The 11,964-nt window shown below is 40.1% G+C and overlaps 1 protein-coding gene across 1 annotated transcript; it reads right to left on the bottom strand.

The window, feature by feature from the left end:
• Nucleotides 1-1,348: 1,348 nt before the first annotated feature.
• On the bottom strand, nt 1,349-9,261 carry NXNL2 (nucleoredoxin like 2). The gene is made up of 2 exons (XM_063320859.1): nt 8,760-9,261; nt 1,349-1,961 (listed from the first exon to the last, which is right to left on the bottom strand). Exons 1-2 carry the CDS (start codon nt 9,059-9,061, stop codon nt 1,793-1,795), a joined length of 471 nt encoding a protein of 156 aa, XP_063176929.1. The 5' UTR covers nt 9,062-9,261; the 3' UTR covers nt 1,349-1,792.
• Nucleotides 9,262-11,964: the final 2,703 nt, after the last annotated feature.

The raw sequence follows: 11,964 nt of genomic DNA on the forward strand, positions 1-11,964 counted from the left end.
CATTAGCTGCTCCCAGAGCAGTAGACAGTGCCTACACATGACTTGCACCAAAAATTCAGTAGGGAGCTTGGTATTCATTAAAAAAGAACCTGAGCATTATTTACATGGTAAGATAGTGAAAATTAGAAATTGTCTACAGTTTAACCAGATGTCATTTTAAGAACAGCTGTAAGATGCTCTGACTCTCCACACTGCTGAACACTTACTAGATCTAGTATTTTTCACTTTAAATTCAGTTTCTCTGGAGTACTTGCTTTTTGACATATGGAACACATAGAAGTCATGTCCATGGGAGTCCATGACTTCTTTTACATCTATTCCTTCCCACATACACACTCGTCAGGGAAAAAAAAAATTTTTACCTTCATTACAACCAAATGACACAGTTGTGTTATTAAATGATAAAATTACCCACACACACTAATTTCAGGTATTCCTTGCTGAGTTTTATCATGGTCAGGCAAAGGTTCCTCGATAAACAAGTGACATAGTTTGAATAGGGTCAGTAAGCCAATGGCTTCAGAAGGGACACAGCAATCAACAAAACAAGGGGAATTCCTTAGAGCACAGGCATGCAAACACCCATGCTCTGTTCCAGGGAATCAGTACACTTCCTGAGGCTTGAAGAACAGCCAGGCCCAGAGGGCTGTGATCAGCAGCACACAGTCCAGTTGGAGGCAAGTTACCATCTACAGGAAAACACCATTAACATTAGAACCAACAGGAAGGGTGAACATAACAAGAGAACTGAAAAGTTAACTGTATAAGTTTTAACTGTATCTTCATTGGGAATGACTTGTAATAATTGAGTAATCTGGACTTGAATTGTTAGTAACATTAAGTGCCAGTACCCAGACTAATAATCCTGTTGAAGTCTCTAAATTCTAATCAAACTCTTGGCTTGCATAGGAAATGTTTCTTTAGCTCACCAGTTGCATGGACTTTTGGCCTGGGGCCCCAATCATGAAGAATGGCTATCAAATCTGAATGCAACAACTGATGGAGAATACAGGCAAACCAGGCTGTACTTTAGATGCAACACAAGCACTCATTGTGTAGAGCTAGTATCAGTATTTATGTTTGCTTCTACACACTTTGGCAAAAGGAGGAGATGAAAAATGCTTGCTTCTAAGACCTGACATTAACTTGGGATATAACAACTTAGCTTACAGTGCCAAGTTTAAAAATCCAAGGTAAGGAAAACTCAGAAGAACTTAAGTAAATCCCACAGAATGTAAAATAAAAACAAATAAAAGTATTTCTTCAGTACTGATAAACAAATGTGTACTATTTAAAAATCATGACTTTTCTGATTAGCTTGTTAAGATACATAAAGAAGAGACATTACACATATCCTTCATAAAGTTCTTTAATAAAGCAAAGGATTTCCTTTTCTTAACAAAATGTGCTAATCACCGGAAAAAAATTGTCATTAAAAAGATAGATTTGTGCATAAATATAATTTTCACTGTAAAGATTTTGCAAAGTAAGTGTTTGCATAGATTTCACAGTGCTCCTTTATTACTGTCTAAACCAGCCTATCCTCCTGAAGTTCTTCAGTATTATCAGGAATGCTTTGGTTCATCCTGAATATAGTAGATAGAACAATACAAATAAACAATAATTGCATTTTATGACTTACTGGAATAGCTAATCTAGAAATTGAAAACAAGTTTTGTTTACAAGCAAATATAAATAAGCCTTATCCTTCTTGTTGTGAACAATGCACTATCCTTTCAGAGCTCTAAAAGGTTTTCCATGATGTCTTGTCTTGCTTTCAGCTGCCAACTTCTTAGCTAGAAAAGTTCTGAAAGATATCTGCACCCTCGAGCCAGTTCCGAAAACAGGATAGCCCTTTGTCTCTGATCTGTTTTCTTCCCTTGTCAGTAATGACTTCGCCAGTTTGTTTCACAATCACCAGTTTAGGAATTGCTGTTATGTTGTATTTCTTCTTCAGATCACTGAGGGGAAAAATTAAAAATAAAATACACCATTAGGGAGCATTTTAAGAAACCTCCTAGTCTCTTATAAAGGGTACTCTGGTCAGGATGCATGGAAGAGCAGAGATAAGTGCCTGGGCTTCCTCAGAGCTTGAGGCAGAGCACTGGGTAGTATGTGGAGATTAACAAGGCTGCAGCTGGGAGTTTACATGGTGAAACTTAGTTCAGGGAGTTCAGAGAGTTGCAGCACCCTTCCTGTAACTGCTCTTCACTGCTACCTGTAGTCTCCATAGAGGCAGAGACTGACTCTGAGAGACTATAAAGAGGTCAATGTAAGGAAAGTGTGACACACCCTTCCACCTTGCTTAGAAACAGATATCTTTTGGTACCTTTTTACTGGATAGCAGAAGGATCTCACTTAAATTAGCAGGAGACATTTATTCCCATACCAAGATGTTCAAGTGTGCCAATCCCATAGAGCTACTTCCTATAATCTCCATTAAAGCATGATGCTTTAATGTAAACAGAAGTCCTTCAATGTAAACAGAAGAGACTACAGAAATGTCTTAAACTCCCTCAGTGAAACAGGCCTTCTACATACAGAAATGTAAGCAATCAAAAGATTTGGAACAAGCTGTCGAAGAATAAAGTTTCAACAACTCCTCTGTCCATCACACATACAATAGTGGCCATTTGTCTATGTCAGGATATAGAAAAATCCAGATAGATTACAAATAGCTCAGTTAAAATACAGTTAAAAAATTAAAGAGCCACAGAAACAGTGATGCTCCATGAACAAAATGAGGATCTATTCAAGCAATTGGTGAGTATGTAACCCAGGAAAAATTAGTAAGAGAAAGCTTCTGAAGGATGGAAGTTTAATGGGATCAAACTTAAGATACATGGAAAATTTAAGAAACAGGTTATTAATACCAGAAATAAAAATAACATTTGGGAAGGAAAAACCTAGAGAACACAAAATATCCAAAGAGAAACAGAAGTACTTGCTGATACTGGCACAAGATAAATAACACAAGGGATGACTACTAATTATACACCACAGAGACAAAAGTGCACAAATAGCAGGCTATCAGCCACATGAAGTAGTAAAACAGAATTCACTGTTTATATAGATGAGTTGAAAGAGATGAGTAAGATGCAAACAAAAGGAATATGCAAAAACAGGAGAGAATCGAAGAATACTGCATAGTAAGCCACTTCAGTTGAGCACGACACAGGCAACAGAAATGGCAAGATGGAAGACACTTCCAAGGAAAACAGTGTAACAGCTGTGACACAGTTTATTTGTTACAGGACAAAAAGAAGAGGGAAAGAACAAGGCACATGGATCTATCTTTATAGAAAGACAGTATCTTCCATACAAGAAATTCACCTCATTTGGAAGGGTGATATTTCAGTGCAAACGAAAAAGCAAAATTCAGAACACAAATAAGCCAGAAAAAACAATTTTAAGACTAAGACTTAATCAATAGAACTGACAACTTTTAGGCATGAATGTTATTAATTCACAACAGAGGTAATTAAAAGACAGTCATTGAGATCTAAGCTTGTTAAACATCTCAATGAACATGAGATAAAATAAGAGTTGGTAAAAATCAGAGTTAGTAGTTGAGAGTGCTGCTCAACAAGAGGAGCCTCAAGTGTTTCCAGGAACTCCAGAACCAGCTCACTGCCCCAGCTCCAACTGAGAAAGAAAAGCAGACAAAGAATGTCTGAAGTTTCCTGCCATGTTTATTAGGACACTGCAAAAACAAATTCTTTCCAAATACATGGCAATAGCAAAAGTACTACTTTCATTAACACTAAACATCCAAAGAAGAAAGGAAAACATTTGTTGAATACAAATAACAGGCAGAGAAATGGGTTTAGTGCGATGAATTCAGAACCACTAAGCTAAAAGGCAGGAAAACTATTAGCTACCTCCTACCATGTCACACTATTCATAGGTCATCCTTGGCACATCTATTCATTGTACTAGATGTTCACATTAGAGAGCCATGAATGAAAAAAATATAGATGCTAATGAATTTGTAATGTCCACTTTGGAAGGCAGCAGTTAAAGAAAATATATTCTAGCACATTGTCCTCACAAGTGATATTCCACAATTCAGCAGTAGGAATGCAAGCTATGGTGACAGACATGCTGGTATCTAACAGGAAAGGCAAGGAACATAAAATCTACACTCAGATGCAAGTTGTTAAGTCTACAAGAAAGCCCAGAAAAATGTAATCATTTTTGAGGAAGAGATCATGTGTTTCAGAAGGGGTATAAGAAACAGGTTAAGTGAACTGCAACAGGTCAGCTAAAAGTTAACAACCTCCCCAAAACAAATGTAATCTGTTGTGTGGAAAATTACCTCCCTGCCTTGCCTTATATCAAAGTGAGCAGAAATTAAGCACCTTTAGAAGAACCAGAGGACAGAGACACAACAAGCAATAATGGAGTAGCCAACTTCCAAAATATGAATAACACCACCCTCAAAACAAAACTTAAACACTAAATGGAAATATAGTGCCTGAGCACCATCACTACAAGCAAGAACATCTGCTGTGGGAAGTTCAAATGCCAAAGAATTTTGATTGAGTAGGAAAAAAAAAATTTGTAAGTGTTGTTAAACAAGACAAGACATTAATATATAGACATTCTCTATGATTTTCTGGAAAAGAGGAGGTGTCTTAAAAAAGTACAGAAAATAAGATTTAAGTGAAATACTGGCCCAGACAAGGCATTCCTGAAACACATCTTTCCTTCTTATTTTTCCTTAAGAGAAGAAAAAATCAACAGGTGAAAGATACTGCCCTGACATTATGTTGGCTGAGCAATAATGCAGGAAATATTACAGAAGAAGCAACAATATGGTCTAGACACAGGTTTGCTTTCTCAGTGAATTCTGAAATAAAAGCAAGCAACCAAGAATCCCCATAGACCTTTCTGAAGTCTGCTAAAATGGGAGAAAAAACATTCCAAAGCAAGTTCATGTAAAACCCACATAAAAGATAATCGCCTCCTCATACCACTTGTATGACAAACAAGGTGGGTGAAAGCTGCATTTTACTGGTTCAGTGGACAATAAAATAGCTTGAGATGCCTAACACAATTGTAGCAATAGGAGACAAAACAGTAGGAAACTGAAGGTAATTTGCTATGGAGACTGGAAACTAACACTTTGCTTTCCTAAGGGAATGCATGTAATAGCTTATCCACTCCACTACAGCATCTTGTTTACACAGCTTCTGGGATGAAGATTCTCTTCCCCATCCCACCAGGGCAGGGAGCTGGGTGAGGCTGGGCTGCCTACCAGGGCTAACTCACAACATAGGCGAGTATTTTTATAAAAGAGTTTAAAATCTATGCACAAGAGGGTTTTTTGAGATGTAGACAACAATGAGCAAAGTCAAGATCATATTGGCAACGTAAGTGGTATATTTTATGCACTTGTGTAATATGATACCTGACAATATTGGAATTTTAAGAGTTTTCACTTGAAAGTGATGGACACCTTGCTAACCTGCTTCTAGCGCTATAGCCTGTAATACACAGCTGCACATCTATTTTAGCTGTGAACTTTCTGCATAAGTGTTAGCCATATGAACAAGCACATCATATGGATTCCATTCAATTTTGAAGTGTCTGTTAAGAGTTTGGGATAACAGTCTAAAAAGACTAAGAATGGGCAATAGCTCTTAACTACTCAGATACTTTCACTCTTCTTCTGCTTTCCTTTTTTAACCCCTTCCCCCTCCATACATTCCAGGAGGTGCCAATCCACCTTCATATCTAAGGCTTCCTAATATAAAATGTAAGCATGCCCTTTTTATTTTCCTTTTTCAGAAATTTTTTGCGATTCTAATTTTCACTGAGGTGTACAGGACATGGAGTCAGTAAATACCTGCCTATCTGGCAGCCTGCAAGAACTACTAGCATGCACTGGGCACCCACAGAGAATGACGTCTTTGCATAGTAGGTACAAACACAGCAGTATGTCTTTGTGTATCATAATTAAAACATCAGCTCCCACTTACTAGGATTTGTTGTTGACATGTTCTGTCCTGCTCCTGCTCTTCCTTTCTCCTCCTAGTGCTCACTTCCTATTAGATTGTCTTCACACACCCCTGCATGGATCAAAAGCCTGTGCCTCAGGCAGCAAAAATCAATATCAAAGCTGCAAACAGTCAAGGCATCAGGAGCAGGACTTTCTGTTAGTTATGCCACGGACTACATGAAGTAGTAAAGGTGCAGTCCCACCTTGGGAAATAGTCAGGACTGACAGCATGGAAGAGTCTTGAGATCCTGTTCTGAATTCAGTATTTTGCTTCTCTGCAGGTATATGCAAGGCATTACACTTCATACTCTACAAGTATGAATGCAGGCTATTTCTTAACAAGACAAAATTCATCCCCAAGAAACTCCATGCTTTGTTTGTTTGTGAAGTGTCTTTTAGATAGCACATTTAAAATTGGCTGTATTGTGCCTAGAAGAGACTTCAGTCTATGGTGCAATTATATATCTTAAAATGTTCTAGCTGATTACTTCAGTATTTAACTTCAGTGAAGATATTGAAATGCCTTCTTTACATAGTCCACAAAGGAGCAACCAATTAGAATTATTTACAATGGAACTTTAAAAATATTAATGAATAATAAATGTTAATAAATGTGAATGTTAATAAATATTAATAATCAAATTATTAATTTATGTTAGTCAATATTAAAGTTATATTCTTAGTTAGAACTAGTATCTAGCCAGAATTACAGTTTGGTTTAGTGAACACGCATCCATCTGCCTAAGTCTACAATGATTCACAGGTATCCCTGAAGCAAAACTACCAGTTAATCTAACCTAAGCACCTTGAACATCTCCACAGTCTTTTATTGTTATATGCAAGAAACACAGCTTCAAAAACATTGCCTTTTCCTACCCCTCTACACTTTGTTCTTCAGTAAGCCCTTCAAACACTATGCTCTTGCGGCCACCTGTGACAGGACAAGCCACGTTTCTCTACAGGCTTCTGAAGGGCATTATGGACTGCCACAGAAAAGCCAATCAAACTATCAGTGTACCTCCATTCCACATGACTTGAGCAAGAGCAGAGTTAAAAATAGATCCCTAATCCACACAGGATGAAGCTGCAAGCACATTCCCATGGTCTATGCCAAATAGCTTGCTGAATGCAGTAACTTCAAGTGCTACATTTCCAGCAGGAAATTTCCATGAATTCTATTAGAATTAGTAGCTATGAAATACAATTACTGTCTGGGGAGCCTTTGGAGAACAATGGAAAACAGCATTGCCACTTCAATCTATTTTTAAGTCAATGGAAACTGTCGTTAAAAAGGTTTAACATTAACTGGCTGCTGACATCCAGGAATGAGCCAAGGAACAATGACATGAAATAGCTCCTGGCTTCAGGTTGTTTGCTCCTGAGGTTGTCAAAGTGCAATGACAAAACAAGATTAGTAAGCCTGCTCCACACTAAGTAGCTAGGGTGTTACACAGCGCTATCCCAGGTAGCAGACTGGGATGGCTCTTGAGTTAAATGAAGAAGTTACTAGAAGCAATAGAACAGAGTTTTTTGTTTCAGCAACAAATCTTGTTGTGAGTTTAATTACCCAGTCTATGTTTAAAAATAACACTAACTCCTTGAGTTTGATGACATCTGTAACAATATTCTCCACAACCTACTCCTGCATTAAAGAGAAAACAAAATCCTTTCACTAGTAGTTACATATATTTCAAGCCTCCAGCTATAGGTATTTCAGTGGCCCTAAACATCGTAACTGTGCTCTCATAATCCCAATCTGTACTTCTTGATATGAGCTAAATCATATTTCTGACAGTGATCTAAAGGAGTCTGCACCTTTGACTCGGGTCCTCAAAACAGTTCCTGGTATTATCCTTTGCCATTACTTACACATGGTCATGTCCTTTCCTTTTGTTGTTTTGCTAAGAAAGCTGCCTATGGGAATGCCCATTTAGAAACCTATTAGCACCAGAATTTCACATCCCAGTTACCACGTGCATTTGACACAGCTAAACTCCAGCTGTTATTACATTTCTTTTTCACCTAGCTTACCTGAATCTGTCTGAAGTTCTTCACAGTTTGCTCTGCTCCTCTCTAAGTTGTTCAGCTATGCTTTTTGCTCCTCCATTTGCCTTTTTCCCAGAGCATTAATAAGCTATACAATCCAGCATAACCTTAACTACTGCTGTGCTGAAAAACAATCATTTGATCCTCGTTTGCTATTAGTTTATTTTTTACTTGCTATTCATGTCATGTTGTTAATGCATGGGGTCTTTATTAACCCTTCTTCAACGATCTTTTCAATCCTAAATTAAGTATGCAAAACTAGTTTTCTGTCATCGCGTTCTTACACGCTAAAACCAAGTTACTTCTCTGAAGAAAGTAAGCTGTTGGTTTAATGTTAGTGTTACGCCTCCGTGGGAGCGCAGGGAGAGCCAGCTACCAGCCGCCACTGCTCAGAGGACAGAGCGGAGGCAGGACTAGGCTGGCCGGACACTGAACTGTGCCCTTCACCTTAGGGAAGACGCTGCAACCTGCATTTCAGCCTGCTCAACGGGAAGGGAAGGAGCCGATGAAGAGGGCAGGTGGCGGCCCCGCGGATCTTTTGTATCAGAGACTTCGGTGTTAAGTTATACTGCTGTTAAAGCATCCACACCTCCTGACACCCCGCCGCTGTGTGCTAGCAGAGACGCTGGCGGTGGGGGGCCCGGCCGCCCCGCCAGCCACGGCTACCCAGGCGCGGCAAGGTCCGGGGGTCGCCGCCGCCCGTACTCACTGCTTGTAGGGGTCGTGGAAGGGCAGGGCCAGCCAGTCCCCGTGCATGGCGCGCATGTAGCCCGCCATCTCCTCGGCGCTGTGGTCGGAGGAGATGAAGACGACCTCGAAGGGGGCGGTGGGCTGAGTCTCCTCCAGCAGCTCCGTGTAGAAGTCGCAGAGGACGGGAGTGAAGTCGCGGCACGGCGAGCACCAGCCGGCGGAGAAGTACAAGCCCACGACTTTGTTCTGCAGGGCCTCTTCGGGGTCCACGCTGCGCCCGTCCTTGCTGACCAGCAGCCGGCCGCTGAACACATCCACCATGCTGCCACCGGTCGCCCCCCGCGGGGCGCAGCAGAGCCGAGGGTAGCACTGAGGCCTGCGAGCTCAGGAGGCCCCTCCACGCTGGGACCGACGGACCTTCCTTCCTCTCGCCGCGGCCGCGCCCCTCGGTTCACCCAAAGCAACGGCTCCGACACAGGTCCCAAACCCCGCCGCTACACAGCAACACCACCTCCTTAGCTCCCCGCCGCCGCCAACTTTATACCCGCCCCTACCGCCCGGGTCCGCCCACCGCTGACTGACAGCACCGCTTCCAATGGCAGCGTTAGGAGGACGTGGCCTCGCGCCGTCCCTGTCGGTGGCAGGAGGGGAAAGGTTCCCACAGGCGGGGCGTTACGCACCCACCGGCCGCGGCGGAGCGGCCGCTGCCGCGCCCAGGCGGGTAGGTGCTTTTCCTCTTTATGCCAAATGGCCTTCGTGAGAAGGCAAATACCTTTCGAGACTTACTAAGCTCACCGAAGATACTGAGCTTTTAGTAGGAATCACCGGCATGCCAATGCCAGGCCTCTTCAGTTTGTCATGGACTTCACCTTCTCTCCACTGAAAGTCTCATCACAAGGCTCGGCCAGCCTCGGCACTGGGCTGCCTTTATCTTCTTGTGGGACGTACAGCACTGAATTTTTTTCTAGCATGGAAAATAATCTGAATTCTGATTATGAAAGAAGCTATCCTGTGTCCAAGCAGAGAAGGAATTCTCATTTCATTCCAGTGCACTTCTTGTTTTATTCTCATGCACTTAGGTGTTTGGTTGAATAATGTGTTTTTTTCTGGAGCTGATACTGAGTTAGAAATTAATAAAAGCAGCATTGTATTACAAATATGTGGTCTATTTTCTCCCTAAAGCAACCTGCAAAAAGGAAATGAAAGGTGATTTGGCTGTAGGCAACTTAAATTACAGTTTAGTTAAAAGGTCACAATAGGGTGATAATGACACCTCGTACATTGTCTCGTTTTTATTAATTACACAATACTCAATTAAAATTAATTTACCTTAAACAAAAAATTATCAATATCCCCCAAAACAAATTCTAATATTTATACTGGATACTTCGGGTATCTAATCATGGAAGTCCCAAAGAAAATATTTCACATTAAAACTGTGTGTCCAAATGCATTCTAGGTTTTTACTGTTTTGTATGTCTTCTTTTTTAAGCTGCAGCCCTTCAAAAATCTGCCAATTTTAATTTTGGAAAACAGAGTTATGACAAGTATATATCATGTATGATTCAAATACTGAACACTAGAATGTAACTGAAGTTAATCATGATGAGTGCTTGGTTAGGTAAATTGCAACTAAGTTCATAGTGAAATTAAGTCAAATTTCTACATCTGACCATATAGCATGCACTGTAAGAACCGCAATACTTGAAGTGAAAAATTCAAATTTAACTTTGTATAAGAATAAACTGGGTGATCTCCTTTTAAGATCTTTTTGAAATGTCTTTTTCTTTCATTGACATGACCCAAAATTTTTGGTTATCTACTGCCACTTTCTGTCCTGAGTGAAAGAAACAAGGTATCATTTTAAAAGTTTGACCATGTGAGAGAAAGCCCAAAGAAGAACAACGGAAGTAACACAGCTATAGGTTTTTTTCAGTAGGCTTCATCACAGTAGCCACCTGGCCGTAGGATCAGTTTTATTTGGGAGAGGCAGTCACCTGCCCTTTCTCTTACCCCTTTTTCCTCTTCTTATGCAGGTATACTGCTAATTAAACTACTGCTTGCTTTTTGTGCAAAAGCTCATACATCTTTAAAAAAGCATAAGAGTTCAACCATTACTATTATTTTCTAAGAGATTTTTTAATATGCAAATTAATCTTTATGAACGAGCCCTTTTAATTTATATCCTAATATATCTGACTAATTTGCAATTACTATTCTGATATTTTACTGGAAAAAATAATAGTTGCTTAGGTGTTTGGAAAGTGTATTTTATTCAAATATTTCTCCATTTTCATGGACTGTTGAGCTATGTTGTTTTTCAAATCCAAGAATCTGCTTCCAACACAGAAGTGACATTTAAAACAACAAAATCCTTTGATGTCACACTTCTCCCATCAATCCTTTCTCCAAGTTTTGAATGCTGTTTTGCGCTGTTCCGTCCTTCAGACTTCTACCTAATGTCAGAAGTAGAAGACAAAAGGAGCTGCGAAAGGTTGCCTGCTGTTAGAACAGCACAGAAGGGAAGTTTGGCTCACCTGAGCCTTTGATTTGCCCTACCATCTGCCTTCATGAGACCACTTGTCAAACAAGATGAAGTCAGTACTTTGGGAGCCTGTAGAGTCACAGGAAAATGGAAAAAAGTTTCCATGGAAGTTCAGGCTACCATAGGTTCATTATTGACATTCCTACCAAATTCTCCTTCAAGCAGATATTATGAACTGAAGCAATGATCTAAGGAACTTGCAGCCATCCCACCTCTAAATTTAGAAAGCTGGTTAGCCGGATACGGTACAATTCCACGAGAAAAGGACTTATTGTGATTGCTAGCTACAACTTCACAGGGAGGAAGAGCTGGATGTACTGTTACCAAAGACAGGCCTCTGCTTTGTTTGTAACAAGTTTGTTTCCTATTAACTTTCTTACTGTGTGAGAAAATAGCTAATTACTGACCTTCTTACTGTGTGAGAAAATAGTTAGTCACTGAGATGATGTTACAGATAGTGACAATGAGGAGACAGCCAGAAGTAGATAATCACCAAGGATAGGATAACAAGAAGTAGTTAATTACTTCAAGGTTCTTTTATGCATCAAGTATGTACTCCGATACCAATTAGGACAGAGCTGTCACTACTTCAAAGAACATCCTTACCATCCTCAAGAAGTTGGCAAACTTACAGTAAACTTTTACTGTCCTGAGATGACTCAATACCTTAAAAGAATAA

The sequence above is a fragment of the Chroicocephalus ridibundus genome, chromosome Z, assembly GCF_963924245.1.
Source record: "Chroicocephalus ridibundus chromosome Z, bChrRid1.1, whole genome shotgun sequence".
NCBI lineage: Eukaryota > Metazoa > Chordata > Aves > Charadriiformes > Laridae > Chroicocephalus > Chroicocephalus ridibundus.

Excerpts from the sequence above, each read along its gene's own strand:
- NXNL2 (XM_063320859.1), bottom strand. The coding sequence starts at position 9,061 with ATGGTGGATGTGTTCAGCGGCCGGCTGCTGGTCAGCAAGGACGGGCGC. Across the intron at positions 1,962-8,759 it reads TTCCACGACCCCTACAAGCA|TGATCTGAAGAAGAAATACA; the intron begins GTGAGTACGGGC and ends TTTTCCCCTCAG.